General features: G+C 36.6%; 1 protein-coding gene across 6 annotated transcripts in view; it reads right to left on the reverse strand.

The window, feature by feature from the left end:
- The window catches only part of sbm (L-type amino acid transporter sobremesa), a 433,408-nt gene that overhangs the window by 218,645 nt on the left and 195,629 nt on the right, over positions 1–19,134 (reverse strand). For 3 of the 6 annotated variants that reach the window (XM_069842533.1, XM_069842528.1, XM_069842529.1), the window contains one exon: positions 12,750–12,989. In XM_069842533.1, coding sequence (XP_069698634.1) covers positions 12,750–12,989 — 240 coding nt within the window. Of the gene's footprint in view, positions 1–12,053; positions 12,134–12,530; positions 12,552–12,603; positions 12,637–12,749; positions 12,990–19,134 lie in introns of those variants that run through there. The other 3 variants (XM_069842532.1, XM_069842531.1, XM_069842530.1) reach the window with 3 other exon arrangements.

Raw genomic sequence — 19,134 nt, forward strand, 5'->3', positions numbered from 1 at the left:
ATAGAAGTGGAACTCGTTGATTTAGGCCTACATGGTGTATTCAACTTATTCAGGATTTCCGAATGGTGCTCTTCATTTATTTGTAAATCGGATTTCAGAAGATGCATAGGTATGATCAGTGATTTTTATTAATTCTTGTTCTTGAATGCCAATGCGAGTCATATTTGAAACTGCTGTGCATTGACTGGAGTGGTTTGTAATTTTATATATATTTTTGACGTCGAGATCAGCGCAGTTTCAAATGTTGGCAAACAAAGAAACAAATGCTAGGGACGCGATAAAATTAAACAAATGCTAGGGACGCGATAAAATTGTACGATAAGCAGCCATGATTGGTTGAAATACGTCCTTTCGTACCGTTTTATTGGTCAAAAGTAGTATGACGTAGTAAGAGTGTAATAGGCAAGTGAAATGATGAGTACGAATTCCGAAAACAGGTACCACCTTGAAATGTATGTACTGTATTTTAAGTTAAAATACATATTCCTAAGTCGCTACCAAGGTATTTACTCTCTTGGACATTTTTAATAAAAATCTTCCATTAGCCACATGTAGCCTATGTTTCATACCAAATAGGTCTACAAGTTACATCTTTTCAATTACACTTATCTGAATATGATGTTGAATATTGGAAACACAACTGAATTATATATTGATATTAATATTAATACGGGTATTACTAATTAATTATTAATTACGTTCAAATTTCACAAGGTTAGTTATACTTCCTTTTCATCAGCTTCGTTTACCCCAATCTAAAATTATTGCTGCCAACATAACATTTAGAAAATAACTGCCATTTGTCGTATTTGTCAGTACTCTAATTTCGAAATAAAGTTGATAAAATAAAATTCAACCTGACGTCTAGAAAATCACTATAATCCACTAGTATATCTCTATTAATAATAAATCTGTAGCCGAAATTTTTCTGGGAATTTTCGATTTTCCAAAAATAATTGGTTCTAACATATAATTAACCACCCTGAAACCGAAAATCGCTTTTTTGAAATTTTTGTTTGTATGTGTCTCTGTCTGTCTGTCTAGATGTTTGTTACCTTTTCACGCGACAATGGCTGAACCGATTTATATGAAAATTGGAATATAAATTAAGTTCGCTGTAACTTAGATTTTAGGCTATATGACTTTCAAAACGGGTTATTTAAAAGGGCGGTTATAAGGGGGCCTGAATTAAATAAATCGAAATATCTCGCTTATTATTGATTTTTGTGAAATATGTTACATAACAAAGGTTTCTTTAAAAATGATTTCCGATAAGTTTTATTCCTTGACAAATTTTGATAGGACTGATATTTAATGATATAAATGAGTTTTAAAATTAAAATACAGTGCCATCTAAGGTGGTGTAATGAAATGAAAACAAATGACGACGTCTATAAGGGGCCTTGGACAACAACAATCGAAAGCTATTAAACATAGCCTACAGATAATGTTTTTGTGTTTGTATGAAGTAATATCGAAAGTTAAATTAACCGATTTGTATCATTAATTATTATTTCACCATTGGAAAGTGTAGTTTCTCTAGGTGGACATAATGCTATGATGTTATTACAGTAACTTCTGAGTGCTCTTTGGATCAAAATTATCGCAATTTTAATTATTTAAATACAATTTAAATGAAGTAACATATTAAACGATTTATCCTTCTATCAAATACGAATGTTCCCTGGATCAGATGTCCTATTTTAATTACGTAATTACTTTATATTTATTTCTAACAGGCGCAGCGGAGCTCACGGATACGGCTAGTGTAGTAATAGGCCTATGGGGAAAATGGTTAGATTTCACCTTAGGGTATTAAGTAAGCTCATGCGGACTGTACTAGTATAATGAAAGCCTAGGAACCTCTGAAATTACTTGTTATATAGAAACATGTTATGTACGAAGTAAGTTGTCAATGTAATTTTTCACGTACGAGTAGCTAACTCAAGGCATCAGTTCCATTGAAAATATACATTGGAATTTCACAGAAGGCATGCGCACACTTCATTCATACGGAGTAACAGCAGCGTCACGCGAGAACATTTTTCTACGATGACAATCTACGTGTCTGAGTGCAACAAGGGCATAACGGTCTCGGTTGACGCATCTGCCCGTTCGTAAACCTGCGGATCTCTGGAAAAAGAACTAAGGAAGATGCTACTGAAGTGCTGTATGTGGAGTGTAGCATTGTATGGGGCAGTAACATGGACATTACGAAGAAGTGAAGAGAAACGATTAGAAACATTTGAAACGTGGATATGGAGAAGAATGGAGCGTGTGAAATGGACAGGATAAGAAACGAAGCTGTGCTGGAAAGAATGGGCGAAGAAAGAATAATGCTGACAATGATAAGAAAAAAAAATGAATTGACTAAGAAGAAAGTAGGCTACTTACTGAAGGATACACTGAAAGGAATGATGAACGGGAGAAAAGTTGGGTGGCAGAAGATGATGTCAGGTGATAGACAGCATTAAGATATATGAATCATATGGGTAGACTAAGAGGAAGGCGGAAAATAGGAAAGATTGGAGACCGCCGGGTTTGCAGTGAAAGACCTGCCCTTGAGCAAGAACACTATGAATGAATGAATTATTTCATGAAGAGGATCAGAAATATTTCTTAGGAAACAGAATGTAGTCAGTAGTTCGATAATTTTACGAAAATAATACACACAATTATTATACTGTAGGTAAATCCCGCAACAAAATTAAGCTTTATACTTTTTATTCTAATTAGTTAATTATTCTCTACGTAGCGTATCGATGATGTTCAGGTAAAAGGCCTTATTCCATAATTTTTTAGAAATAGCTATAATTAAAATTTTAACACAATATTATTAATTACTTTATGTGAAGGAATGTAAACATAACTGTCAAAAAATATATCTTCAGGTTTCGTAATTAAATTTTAACTAATTACTAGAGAGCGGAATTTTAGGCCCTAAAAAGTGGCATTTAGGCGCCTAAAATAGACTCTTAAACTCCTTTATTTAGGTTCTATAGAATAAAAAATAGGCTTTTTTTTGTTAAATAATGTTACTAATATAAGTGATTTTCATTCGCCAACCACATTTCCATAGTTTGCTTCACAGTAGATGATCAACACCTATTGTAGCGAGTTTGTGTTAAATTGCCGACAGACAAAGAAAGATATAATAATAATAATAATAATAATAATAATAATAATAATAACTTGTCGCGCAGTAAATCTACTGACATGAGCCTGTCGCATTTAAGCACACTTAAATGCCATTTACCTGGGACAGGATCTAACTCACAACCTCGGGCACAGAAGACCAGCGCTATACCGACTACGCCACCCAGGCCGACTGAAAGTTGGAATTTTAGGATTGAAAGATTGTAAGAATGAGAAGGGGTGGCCCGGAGGTACTTCTCTATTGTGTTGTTCACTGCTAGGAAGGAGTTATTTGTCTTTGAATGTGAACGGTACGGGATGTTAAGAAAAACAGTAAATAGTTACGAAAAAGATGTAAAAATTTAAAAAACTTAAAAATAGGCACTAACGTCGAAATAGGCATTTTAGGCACTATAAACTATTTATACCTATATTTGAATGAAAAATGTAATTATTAAATCTCAAGCCTGTATGTATCAAGGAAAAAAAAAAAAAAAAGGTTTTTGCCTAAATTCCGCTCTATACTAAATTACACTAACAAGGGAAGTACCCCAGCTCGAACGGCTAAAAGCGACTGGAAACGCGTTTAAAATATAATGTTGTACCTGTTCGAATAGCTATCAATGCCATTCATCTGTAAAACTACGTGTGCGGCCGCTAACGCCATCTGAAAGTTAACGTACTAGCCTCTCTACGTCGTAGCTGTACAGACAGTACGAGCGAGACCATTGCGGTGTTCAGTAGTGAAGTGCACGTACTAACGGCAGACATGAGTAGGCTGAAGTCAATTAATCCTGTGAACATTGTTTACCTGCTGCGCGAAAAGGTACGTCGAACTTACATACCGGATAATGAGGATGTAATTGGAGTGAGGATGAGCCGTTTACATGCATGTTACGTGACGTTATAATGCAAAAATACTACCGGGAATTATCAGAAGTAGATACCGACATACTGGATAGGAATAGTGATTGTGAGTCTGATGGCGGAGAAGAAACAGCACATGGGTATGAGAGTTCCGACAGTTCTGGAACGTCCTCTCCAGCAAATAAAGGAACTGCAAGTCAAAGTGAATACTTATTTTCACTCCAATAATGTGACCTCCGCGATCTCCAGGTTTCAATCCGGCCGACTTTTGGTTGTGGGGTTACCTTAAATAACGAGTTTTCCTGACACATCCAACACCCCTACTGCAACTGAAAGACGCCATCTCGCAAGAAATTGCCAATATTCCAAGACATTACTCCAAAATGCTGTACATTGTGTCGCAGAAAGAAAGTTGTACGTTGAACTAGAGAATGGCGAACATCTTCCCAATGTTTTGTAAACCCCGTTGTTTGTCCAACACTGTGATGTTTTTGTTTTTTCCCCTATCTCATATTATAATATTTATAGCGGTTTAATGCTTGAACTGACTTTTGAAATACCCTATACTCGCTATATTATTTAAAGCAAATGTAGAGTAGCTTCTTGCCACATAATACCTCATTTATATATTTTGTGGATCTCCTTGTCATAACTGTCTGTTACACGGTGTGGTTTCTTCAGCGATTTGTGCTTCTCTAGTCATTAGATTCGTTGTTCTTCAGTCATTGATTGCACACGACTGCGCAGTTTTACAGATAAATAACCTTGGTGGGTGGTAGAACAAGCACAGCTCTGTATTTTAAACGCATTTACACTCGGTTTTAGCCGTTCGAGGTGGGGTACTTCCCTTGTAAGAAAAGCAAAAAGAAGTCACATTTAAACAAGGGGGTTAAGCCCTTTTATCTAAACAACGTCGATATGATACGGTTGGTAGCACTGAATCTCAAAACAATAAAACAAACTCGACTTTGATACTGCATCAAATCCTGTTTTGTTTTGATCAATAAAATTACCTTCAATTACATAATGCCTTAATGAATTAATTAGATTAATATTACTTTTTTGCATGTTGCAATGATTTTATTACGCTAATGTCTTATTTATTGAAATAATTTTATCAATGCTTCAGAATTCACGTGCAATCATGCTTCATCCATCCATGAATTCAAGACCTTCTCCTATTGTTTCCGTACGGCATGCCGATAGAGTCCTTATTCGCCGCTCAATTACTTCCAGTTTGGGACGGACTGACGGACTACCATGCTGACAATCGATATGAGAGAACTGACCTGCACGAAGGATTTCCTGGAACCCGCGTTCCGTGAAGTTGACCTCATACAAGTATTCATTGAACAGCTGTAAGCCGCTTGGGTTATTGACATGCATAGTTCATATCATTATTGTCATCTCTATCATTATCATTATCACCATTATTATTATTATTATTATTATTATTATTATTATTATTATTATTATTATTATTATTTGCATGGATTCAACTTGGATCCATTTAATGTGTAGTATATCTTTGAGTTTTTAACTCACTGATCTTATTTTAATAATTATTTGTCCATTTTATTTCTTGCATTTGGTCAATTGATTAATGTAGACTATTCCATTATTTCAATTATCTCATTGTACTAATTTTATAATTTTATAATTATTATTTGATCATTGATTATGTAGACCATTATATTGTTTGTATTTCATCTCATTGCCATTTTCTATCATTCATTCTCATCATCATTTGTTGTTTTGTTCTGTTTTGTATCGTGCAAAACTGTAATTGGCCTTGTGCTGTTGTTTTTGCACGTTAATATTCTAAATAAATAAATAAATAAATTATTGGTAGTGGAGCAATGGTAGTAATGGTAGCAGCAATAGCAGTAATGACACTATTAAAAATAGTAACAGTGATACTGGTAGAAATGTCATTTGTGACAGTAGTATTGAAGTGGTAGGCCTATTAGTGACTAGTAAAAATTGTAGAAGTGACGCTAGTACAAACCGAGGGGCTAGCGGCGTGGTAGAGGGCTGGCCTTGCATTCGGGAGGTCCGGGGTTCGATCCCAGGGGCCGGCAATCCCAACTGAGGTTTTTCATGGTTTCCTCAGTTATTTCCAGGCAAATGCCGGGATTGTACCTCTTGAAAGTCCGGCCATGGACGGTGATCTTTCCCTTAATCCTTTCATATGTGTGAGTGAATGATGTGTAATGTCTTAAATATTTGTGTTGTATCGGAGGTGGCCCTGACATTGAGCTGATCCCTCGTCCGGGGAGGCCCTCCATGTCCTTGTGTGGTCAAAAAAGTATGTATGTGATCCATAGTAATTCCCCTCCCGACAGGTCGCGGCCCTGTAAGGCCCGTGTGGCGTGGGTCGTGTAAATGAACCTAAAAGGGAGAGGTTAAACTGAGAAGAAGAAGAAGAAGAAGAAGAAGAAGAAGAAGAAGAAGAAGAAGGCGCTAGTACAAGTGGTAGCAATGGACACTAATAGAAGTACTAGTACTAACAGAATAGTAGAATAATTGGTAACAATAACACTTCAGTAGTGACGCTACAAGTCATAATGTGACTATGGTCCGTCCCAGAAATCTCTAGAGTAGAAAGACGAAACAATTTTTATTGGGTTATTTTACGACGCTGTATCAACATCTAGGTTATTTAGCGTCTGAATGAAATGCAGGTGATAATGCCGGTGAAATGAGTCCGGGGTCCAGCACCGAAAGTTACCCAGCATTTGCTCGTATTGGGTCGAGGGAAAACCCCGGAAAAAACCTCAACCAGGTAATTTGGCCCGACCGGGATTCGAACCCGGGCCACCTGGTTTCGCGACCAGACGCGCTGACCGTTACTCGACCGTTACTCCACAGGTGTGGACAAGACGAAACAAGACTTCTGCTCAAGCGATATGTGGGAGGGCTAGGGCCAATGGTCGCTCTGGGGCAGGTGTTGGTTGAACGAAGCTAGCAATCGCCTGCAGGGATTGGATCATTTCTATCTCAACTCTACTCTATCTTCTACCACGAGCATCTTACCCCTTAGGGCCACGAGCTGATGCTGCCCGCAATACACTCCGGAACAGATAGACTCCGCCCCCACATACGTGAAGTTACTTCACAGATTCTTGGGACGGACCGTAGTAAAAATGATAGTAGTGACACTGAGTGTGGTAACAGTGGACACTAATAGAAGTGGTAGTACTGGTAGAATAGTAGAATTGATAGTAGCAACCAGCGTATTCCGAATCTCACCGGTCCGGTGGCATCAATGACGTCACGTTGCAGCGAAATAAGGAACAAAACTGCTGGAAGGATCGATGCTGTCATGGCGACTGTACAAGTTGTTTTCTGTGCTACGCTAGCAAAATTTTGCGAAATTTTCGTACTCCCATCTCGTTCAAAGAAAAGATAGCATAAACAATTTATTTCTTGAACCGGTAGTAATAACTGGTCCGTTGACATGTTCGCTCATAAGCCATTGACATATTGTTTTTATGTTGTGCTCATCACAAACAATACAGCAGAACACACCGCCATGACACAACAGTGCACGATGTTATTCGTCTGCTAATTCCCGCCCTATACAAGAACCAATCAGATTCACTGATGGCGGCTGATGGAGACTGCCACCACCTCTGCAAGTTGATGGCACCGGTGCGACACCGGTGGAGCATCAATGACGTCATCGGTGGAATTCGGAACACCGTGATGCCATCGGATTGCTCACCGGTGAGATTCGGAATACGCTCAACACCAATGATAGCATTAGTAGTAGTTGCAGCACTGGCAGTAGTCACGCTCGTTTAAAATGGCAATAGTGGCAATAATGAAGTGGTAATTATCGCACTATAGAAGTGGTAGTAATGGAAATAAAAATGTGGTAGTAGTAATAGTAATAGTGACAAAAGTGGCAGTAATGACAGCAGCAGTAGCAGTGACACTAGTAAAAGTAGTAGTCGTCAAATATGATGTGGTAATAGCGACAGAAGTTGCAGTGATCGTTACAGAAGTGGTAATGGCAGTATTGACACTATTGAATGGCTATAATGTTACTAGTAGAGGTGGTAGTATGTTAGTAACAGTGGCAGTAGTGGCAGCAGACGCTAGTAGAAGTGGTAGTAGTGAAATAAGATATGGTAGTAGTAACAGAAGTTGCAGTGATAGTTGCAGAAGACAGTGATAATTCAATTCAATTCAATTCAATTTTTTAAGCCATTAAACATACAGTGATAGGCTTCGTCACAAAAAGCATACATTTGAAAATACACATATAATTGAAAACAGTAATTAGAATGAAAACACAAAACATTTTGAAACTCTAAAATTAATGAAAATACTTCACTTTATGTAATAATTGTAACTAATCTAAATAACTTTATTTATTAAAAAAACAATTTCGTGTGAATTTATGTGAAGAAACTCATCTACAGAGTAGAAAGGATTAATTAAAAGCCAATTATAAAATCTAGCTTTGAAACTATTGGTTGGTAACTTATAATATTGACTGGGAAGCTTATTATATAATTTCATCCCCATGACAGAAAAATTTGTACTAGTTTTATGTAATCTACAGTATGGAATATTAATTTGTTCACTATTTCTAATTTCATGATCATGTATATTGGCTATTAATGAGTAATTGTCTATATTTTGTCGAGTGTAAAGGACTAGGTCGTGTATGTATAAATTTATGACAGTTAATATCTGTGATTGTTTGAAAAGAGGTCGACAATGTTCAAAAGATAGTTTGATTGACATAGAATTCTAATGGCTTTCTTTTTTTTTTTTTTTTTTTTTTTTTTTTTTTTTTTTTTTTTTTTTTTTTTTACAAAATCAAGACACTCCCAATTTTGCTACCATTTCCCCAGAAAATTAAGGCATACCTAATTATCGACTGAAAGAACGAAAAGTAGGCACATCTTAAATAATTTTGAGAAACACAAGTCACTAATTTCTTTAATAACTATATAACTCTTGATAATTTTGTGCATATATATTCGATTTTTTTTTAGTCGGTTATTTAACGACGCTGTATCAACTACTAGGTTATTTAGCGTCGATGAGAATGGTGATAGCGAGATGATATTTGGCGAGATGAGGCCGAGGATTCGCCATAGATTACCTTGCATTCACATTACGGTTGGGAAAAACCTCGGAAAAAACCTAACCAGGTAATCAGCCCAAGCGGGGATCGAACCCGCTCCCGAACGCAACTTCAGACCGGCAAGCAAGCGCCTTAACCGACTGAGCCACGCCGGTGGCTTATATATTCGATATGTTTTTCCCATGTTAAACTGGGGTCTATAAAAAGTCCTAGAAATCTGGTATAGTTTTGTATGTTGATCTTTTTTATTACATGATTTAGGGTAAACGTTATGTTGATAGTCTTTTCTTGATTAAGCAAAAAACCATTAGATTCAAACCATAAAGCCATCTGTGATAGAATATCACTTGCTAGAGCATGTAATTCATTCAGAGTAGAGCTAGAACATAAGAATGTAGTGTCATCATCATACATAATTGTTATAGCTTTAATGAATTTAGGAAGGTCATTTATTGCTACTAAGAATAGCAGTGGACCAATTATTGAGCCTTGTGGAATACCATAATGTATACTGGAGAGACTTGACCAATTTTCACCTATTGAGACTAATTGCCTTCTGCCATGAAGATAGGTTCTAAAAATATTTAGTGTATTCCCTCGAATACCATAAAATTCTAATTTTGATAAAATTAAGTTGTGATCAACGCAATCGAACGCTTTGGAGAGATCACAAAACACAATGGCAATATTGACACTACTAAATGGCTGTAATGATACTAGTAGAGGTGGTAGTATATTAGTAACAGTGGCAGTAGTGGCAGCAGACACTAGTAGAAGTGATAGTAGTGAAATAAGATGTGGTAGTAGTGACAGAAGTTGCAGTGATAGTTGCAGAAGTGATAATGGCAATATTGACACTACTAACTGGCTGTAATGATACTAGTAGAGGTGGTAGTATATTAGTAACAGTAGCAGTAGTGATAGCAGACACTAGTAGAAGTGATAGTAGTGACAGTAATGACAGCAGTGGTAGTAGTGAGGCTAGTATAAATAGAAGTAGTAATAATAGCAGCAGTGGAATTACTATTATCGGATTAGAGAAACTCGGTGCTGTGGATGGACACTCAGTAACTTTAGAGCTACGAATATTCGATTTCTCCTCACACATGGACTTGCGTTCAGTCGAACACATGTTACCTAATTACGTGTCTTCTTGGACCAATTATTTCTTTCATTTCTTCTGAATTCTCTGCCTCTACCTCGCCTAATTTTTTTAGTCGATTATATTACTTTTCGAATTCCCTAATTTTTTTTTCCTTCTTCAATTTCTTTCCAATCTTCATCTTTGTTCCTTTCTCTGTTCCTTCTTTCTATCTCTATTGCACATTAGTTTCTCTTTCTCACACACTCCTCGTCATCGGCGACGCGACCGTGCCAAGATCACATTCGGACTCACCTGGGTAAGAGAGCCAACAAGGTCGGTGGTACAAGACGACGTGAGCTGGGGCAGGTAGGGGAAGATGACCTCATTCTCTGGCCAAGGATCATACTGAGATATAGGTATACATGTTTTGTATGTAAACTATATTGTATGTATGTACGTATGTACGTACGCACGCACGCATGCATGCATGCATGTACTTTTTTAGTTGGTTATTTAACGACACTGTATCAACTACTAGGTTATTTAGCGTCGATGAGGTTGGTGATAGCGAGATGTTATTTGGCGAAATGAGGCCGAATATTCGCCATAGATTACCTGACATTCACCTTACGATTGGAGAAAACCTCGAAAAAAAAAAACCAACCAGGTAACCAGCCCAAGCGGGGATCTAACCCGCGCCCGAGAGCAACTTCAGACCGGAAGGCAAGCGCCTTAACCGACTGAGCCACGCCGGAGGCTTGTATGTATGTTTGTATTTATGTATGTATGTAGAATGATTCACGAGGGTTTACCGCCACTTATGGAGTCTATTTTCGAAGACATTCTGAACGAAAATGTCATATAAACATTTGTTCTAATCTCAATATTTTCAAAATCAATTTGAAGTTGTTAGTAAAATACCTTTTTTATTTAGTCTTAAGGATAAAAATATTACAAATAGAGAATGAACTATTCAGAAGTATCATTTCTTTAATTGGCTAGTGTTCTGAAGCTAAAAGTGTGTTGTTAATTGCTTTGTACAGATTTTGTTTTTCAATTTTTAACTAAAAATTACATCATTCTTACGCACTTAGAAAAATTGTTACGAATCATACGACTTTAGGAACTTGATTCTTTACAGTTTAATTATGCGTCCTATTGTACAGTCTTACAGAATTGACAAGAATGCCGTGATTTGTAACAATTGTTGTGATAAATGTGTAAGAAAAATGTAATGTCGTAGTTAAAAAAAAAAAGAATCACAGAAGACAAACTCGTCCTGGCAAAATAGTATAGGCGATCTAGTGCGTGTAAGTGATTAATTATAAAATGCGTGCTAAGCCATAAGGACTATATGAATGCTTATATTACATATCGTAGTTGATCCTGCAATAACTCCTGTATGCAAAATATAAAATTGTTCAGTAGGAAGGAAAACACATTTATTCATTCTATGGCAGTGGTACATAGGAGACTGTGAATTCTTACATTTTCGAAAGAAAGAAATATAATTAGCAATTACATATAGGAGATTTTATTACTTGCTGTATCACTATTTAAGTTATTTAATACACCAAAAATCTGAAAATCGATAAATATGTCACATAGGATTTATTGCAGGAACGACGTCGATATTTCACTTAATTTGAACTATTTAATATAATAGTATACCGCATTAGTTTTGTACATCCCTAAGCGGAAGAGAAGCCAAATTCATGTGATGTAAACACATTCGAAATATTGTGGGAAGAAGTGAACTGGATCATATTTACCTCCCCTCCCTTATGCCCGCGTCTAGATTGGAAGAACAATATAAGCACAAAAAAAGATAGAAAGAGGAGTTGTAATGTGTAAGATAAGTACCGATCATGGTGCCGACAATTAGAGCCACCCCTCTGAAGAGTCCCACCCATCTCTTGAGGTGAAGCTGTAATGTGTAAGATAAGTACCGATCATGGTGCCGACAATTAGAGCCACGCCACTGAAGATAGACAGAGGAGCTGTAATGTGTAAGATAAGTACCGATCATGGTGCTGACGATTAGAACCACCCCACTGAAGAGTCCCACCCGTCTCTTGATGTGAAGCTGTAATGTGTAAGATAAGTACCGATCATGGTGCTGACGATTAGAACCACCCCACTGAAGAGTCCCACCCGTCTCTTGATGTGAAGCTGTAATGTGTAAGATAAGTACCGATCATGGTGCCGACAATTAGAGCCACCCCACTGAAGATAGAAAGAGGAGTTGTAATGTTTAAGATAAGTACCGATCATGGTGCCGACAATTAGAGCCACCCCACTGAAGATAGAAAGAGAAGCTGTAATGTGTAAGATAAGTACCGATCATGGTGCCGACGATTAGAGCCATCCCACTCAAGATAGAAAGAGGAGTTGTAATGTGTAAGATAAGTACCGATCATGGTGCCGACGATTAGAGCCACCCCACTGAAGATAGAAAGAGGAGTTGTAATGTGTAAGATAAGTACCGATCATGGTGCCGACGATTAGAGCCATCCCACTCAAGATAGAAAGAGAAGCTGTAATGTGTAAGATAAGTACCGATCATGGTGCCGACGATTAGAGCCACCCCACTGAAGAGTCCCACCCGTCTCTTGAGGTGAAGAGCGTCGTCCTCAACTGCGTCCGCCCCCTCCAGCTTGTCTCCCCCTGGGACGGCCACTTCGGACAGCGCTGCATCCGCCTCCTCGCCTGCTGCGCCGCCGACGGCGTGCCCGTTGCCATTGGCGATGCCCCCGCGCCAGTGGGCTCCTGCGTCTTTGTTGTTGGATACATTATTTTCTGAAACAACAAAACGTCACACAAATTTATTAATTCCTTACTTCTATTTACTTACAATTCATTCAAGTACTAAAAATTGAGCAAATATATAAACATACATTACTAACTGCAAATTAAGCTTTCAGGTATAACTCCCTGTAAAGTTAATTTGAATAATTTCGAGGGAAAAATTGTTCCGGGGCCGGGTATCGAACCCGGGACCTTTGGTTAAACGTACCAACGCTCTCCCACTGAGCTACCCGAGAACTCTACCCGACACCGATCCAATTTTCCTCTCTATATCCACAGACCTCAAAGTGGGCTGACAACAGTCAAGCAACCAACATTTGAGTGCACACTAACACTTCGATACCCGGCCCCGGAACAATTTTTCCCTCGAAATTATTCAAATTAACTTTACAGGGAGTTATTCCTGAAAGCTTAATTTGCATAATACGCGTCACTGTTCGTTAACAGAAAACCACAATTTAAAGTCACACAGAGTTAGTGTGCACTCAATGTTGGTTGCTTGACTGTTGTCAGCCCAATTTGAGGTCTGTGGATATAGAGGGAAAAAAATTGGATCGGTGTCGGGTAGAGTTCCCGGGTAGCTCAGTGGGAGAGCGTTGGTACGTTTAACCAAAGGTCCCGGGTTCGATACCCGGCCCCGGAACAATTTTTCCCTCGAAATTATTCATACATTACTAACTTATTTTCACAAAAATCAAATGAATTTTATAGTTGAAAAACATATACATAACACCAGAAGAAATGTCTCAACTCTTTTGGCAGAACCTAAATGCCACACTACAGCTGAATTAAGACACAGTAGGAATTATGGACCAAGACTATACAATTCAGTATTGAAAAATAATCCAGACCTAAGCAATTTACACATTCTTAAGTTTAAAAATAAAGTGAAAATGTTTGTATGATATTTGATCAATTTTATTATAATTTTTTTAAGTGTTACTAGCATTATATGGTACTAATTTTTATTGTATTTATCTGATGCATGTACCCTATAAGATAAAACATTGTACCAGGTGGCCCGGGTTCGAATCCCGGTAGGGACAAGTTACCTGGTTGAGGTTTTTTCCGGGATTTTCCATCAACCCAATACGAGCAAATGCTGGGTAACTTTCGGTGCTGGACCCCGGACTCATTTCACCGGCATTATCACCTTCATTTCACTCAGACGCTAAATAACCTAGATGTTGATACAGCGTCGTAAAATAACCCAATAAAATAAAAAAATAAAACATTGTAATAAATATAAATAGATTATTTTCTTAATTAATGACAGTGCATATCTCCACAAAATGATTCCTTAGCATCGCCACAGATACACTTGATTGTACTTGTCACTATATCTTGTCACTAGAAAGTTATTGAAATCTATATTTTCCCCGCCATTCATAAAATATTTTGATATGATACCTCTTGCACAAAAGGAGAGATCTATAACAAACTCGATTAATATATTTCAGTATTATTTGTATTTATCCTGGTAATAATGAACAATTTGACTCGTAGACATTTTGTTTTTACAGCATTAACTTCCCATGATTGTACGAGAAGATTCGAAGAGAAAGGCAGTTACGTAGACTTTCGGCTCCCCCCTACTACCATTAATGCACAACACAATGTCAATATGGCGGTTGCTGTCGTCTGCGATACAACGAACTTTTCTGTTGATTTTCGAGTTTGGCATTTTTTCCGGTTATTAGGCTATATGCTTATTTAAGTTGTGTTAACTCTCGCTAGTGGTTTTATATTTCATTTTATCCGTCTTAGTATTTATTTTATTATTGTAAATTAATTTGTTTTATCACTATTATTATTATCATTATTATTATTATTATTATTATTATTATTATTATTAGTACCGGTATTACTATTAATGAATTATTTTGTATTACAATCTTTGTATCATTTCTGTCCCGATTATTCTATTATTATTATTATTATTATTATTATTATTATTATTGTTGTTGTTATTATTTATATCATCAGCATTATTATTTGAACCCTGCAAAAATTTATGTAGACTACTGGACAGTACCCGAGCACGAGCATATGCTCATTTCGGGTATCTATTCATATGTATTCAATTCAAATGTAAATTGTAAATAAATTTGAAATTTGAAATTCATCCATCCACTCATTCATGTCTTTATTCATTTTGCTTTTATTTATTCAAATTATCATCATCCTTGCATGTACTAGGCCTAGTGGTCCGTTACGGTCTCTTGCCAACACTTGAACGGTCTGCCCTAGGATCTCTTGCCCACAGGATGGTAATTTAAAATTTGGCGTGGAATTCTAGAACGAGGCATTCTGATGACATGTGATCTCCAGTTTTGTCTGTATTTCTGTAGGTATTCCGTAATCGGTTCAATCAGCAGTTCTTTCATGATGTCAAAATTTCTAATATGATCCATTCTCGTGTATCCCGGTGTACGACGCATAAATCTCATTCCTGCCGCCGTTAATCTCTGTGAATCAATATTACGAATCGTCCAAGCTTCACTACCAAAACAGGGTATAGGTCTGGCCAATGTTTTATAAATTCTGGTGCGCGTGTGTTTTTGTACAGGGACATCATTTTATTTTTACTAACATTTTTAATATTAATCTGTCTATACCTTTAGAGAACCGGAAACACCGCTTGCTCCCCCCTCCAAGACTGGAGTTCGATGATACTGGCGTAAAACACAAATCACTCTACTAGGTATAGGAAGGAAGAAAAGTAGTTCATCCATTTACGTAAACTAGGTAATATCGCGATTTTGAGTTTGATAATTTTCATTAGGTTTTTCTTTAATCAAAGTACAGTACTGTATTAAGAATAAGTGTTTTTACTCACGAAGTGAGTTATCCATGCGAACGTATTCATTATGCAGTGTATATTATACTGTCTACAGCACATTAGCGTACAATATAGAGAAAGAAGTTAAATTGAAATATAATCATAATATGAATATTTAAACACAATTTTGAAAATGGTGGCCGTTCATTTCGATACAGGCTTCAGTTCTTTTGTGCATATTATCGCACTATAGACTATTGCATCTAATTCCAATTGCCAGTTTCGTCCTTCGTACTAGTAACGCATGTTGAAATAATTCTGTACCTACTCTACGTACTGTAAATTCAATCTTCACTTCTGCCCGACCCGAAAATATAAAATTACTCAGACATGCTATCTACTGTCCGTCCAAGTGATTATGCCGCAGGATTGTAGAAAGGGAGGAAATCACGTGACAGTTAATTACTTAACGAGGCCCTTTTATTTAAGTTAAATTAAACAGCTGTATAATATTACGTAAACTTCCAATTCCTAAGAGAAATTAATGTTTTCAGAAAAGAGCTAAGACAGCCCAGCTATTACAGAGGGGCGAGCAGAAGCAGGTGGGGGAAATCGGGATGCGACGTAGGCAAACGGACAGTACCTGTGCGAAAATATGATTCAATATTGAAAGCTCTTTCGTCACTGGAAAACGCGAACATATTTCTGGAAAGTACTATACTCAGTAACTCAGTACTGCTTACTATCTGCGGTCTTGGTTCTGTGTGGAGTTGGAACTTCCTTAGTAGAAGGGGTGGGGGTGAAGTACATTCAAAAACTCAGGTACAATAAAAATTGAAGTAAAAATAAAATGATGTCCCTGTACTAAGGTTGGACTGGACTTACTTCCTCCAGGCTAATAACCTGCTGGAAGGACATCTTCTTACTAAAAGTCTCTACAAAAACCAGAATACGACTGCTTGCAATAGCAACTACCCACGATTGTTATTCAAATTATAGCCTAACCACCTAAGAGTAAATTAAAAAACGAATATCAGATCTGGTCGGCAGGTTGCAGTCAAATGAAGGAAAAAAAACATCAACTAGTTGCCATTTGAGGAGGTTATTTTCAAAACGACCCTTGTCCATTCCCATAACTTTGTGGGAAATCACGAAAATCTTTTTAGATCTAAAATTTCTTGCCAGCTAGGCAAGAGACATTATTAAACCAAAGAAGTTGGGTGCATTTAGAATCAAATGGGAGCTTGAGACTCTTCGATTCCAAAGCTGGAACTAATATTTTGAGCAATCTTGCTGTGGACAAGAGTCAGTTTGATTGCAATAGTCAGTTTTAACGCAAGATTTTGGCGTTCTGAAGCCAAATCGAGACAGTTGTACGCAGAGTTACATTTAAACAATGCAGAGACAGAAAACTCATTTTCGTTATCGGGTGGACAAGAGACGTTTGAAAACGAGTTCCTCATTTCATGTAAATCGTGATATGATATCGCAGTTTAAACAAATAAAAATAAATATATGTGACAGGAATCCTTATAATTGCATGAAACGTGTATGCTGTTCGTGATGGTTATTCTGAACACTGTTGAGATTGCAAAGGTGTTTGGAACATACTCCATTAAAATTTAACAAGAGGAAGAAATCTCGTTAATTACTTCATGATTTCTTCCTCATTCTATGGAGCTGTAAGTAATCACAAATGAACTAAAATATTACTATTTTAACATACAGAGTGTAACTAAATTCAATACCCAAATTTCTAGGGATGATAGAAGAGGACAAAACAAACGTTTTTTGTTAAATGACCCTGGGTCTGAAATTAATTATTATTTAATGACAAAACCAGGAATTCTACTGTACTGTAAGGAATAAGGACTACAGTTGTAACGTTACTTATGACACTCATCTTCAAATCCATCAATATTTACATTAATCAGTAAACACGCCATGATGTCAGAGTACAATGTTTTTATATGTGTACGTTATTGTTCATAGAGAGTAGAGAGGGAGTATTGTTATTGTCAGTTGATTGTAGAATGAAAACACAGCCTATTTTGTGTAACTTCCTAAATTTAATCAATAAGGATGATTAATGTTCTCTCTTGAAGGGTATACACCATTTTAAAATAATTTAATACACAAACACAACTATTACATGAAATGCTCAATAAGTTTTTGTAGCTTTATTCTCTTCAGCTCTAATCAACAATAACAACAATCCAGGTTGCCAGGCGACGATAGAAAACAAAAGATGCCAAAACGAATGAAGTGTATAAACTCTTTCATATTTAACTATAAAAATACAGGGGTGCCATTTGAAATTTCAAAGTGGGGGTGGCTGGAGAGTGGAGGGGGTGAAATCTAAAATGCAATTAAGCCTGATTTCAGACCTTCCCATCAATATCTAAATTGACGGTTTTTTTTTTTGTTTAAATTTAATTCAATTTAGTTATTTAGATTGGGAAATTTTGAAATGAAAGCCCTGTATATTATATTCCGAAGTGACATAGTGTTAGAAATTGTGTAATCAATATGTATAAAAATTATATACCGTATATACCGTATTTTTACCGTATTTATATGGATTGTCACCTGGAATGGAATGAACAAGTGAATCACACTTCCAAAAAAATATTTTCCATTATTCACTCATTAAAGCGACTGAAGAACTTTCTTCCTGATAAATTAAAATTAATCCTTGTACAAATACTCGTGATGCCACACTTTGACTACTGCAATATTATATTAAGTAACCTAAATGCAAATTTGAGCAGCAGGCTACAACGTGTGCATAATGCGTGCGTCCGTTATATTTGCAATATTCGTAAGTATGATCATGTTTCCCCGTCTTTCCAAACTCTGTCTTGGCTAAGGCTAAGCGATCGACGAGCCCTGCATTCTCTTGTTCTCTTATTTCAAATTCTGCGCACCGCTACCCCAATATATTTGGCTTCTCGTTTTCAAAATTTATCCGCATATCATCAGCTAAGTACAAGATCTCATTATAACAATTTACTCATTATACCCTACCACAAGACATCTTTATATTCTTCATCCTATACAGTTTCAGTTGCTAGAAATTGGAACTCGCTTCCGAGTGATATAAGGGGTTGTTGGACAATAGCTTCATTTAGGTCAAAATTACATAAATTCTTACTTAACAGATGAATTGCTGATTAATATTTGTTACTTATAATGAAACTAACATCTGTCCATTCTTATTATTATTATCTTTAATTTCTCTAAATAGATTTACAAAACCTCTAATGGCAATTACATTAATATTCTCATTATAGAAATAGAAATATATATATTCTCCCTGTAACATAGTCCTAGTAAGCTTATATTAAATTAATT

The sequence above is a fragment of the Periplaneta americana genome, chromosome 12, assembly GCF_040183065.1.
Source record: "Periplaneta americana isolate PAMFEO1 chromosome 12, P.americana_PAMFEO1_priV1, whole genome shotgun sequence".
NCBI classification, from domain to species: domain Eukaryota; kingdom Metazoa; phylum Arthropoda; class Insecta; order Blattodea; family Blattidae; genus Periplaneta; species Periplaneta americana.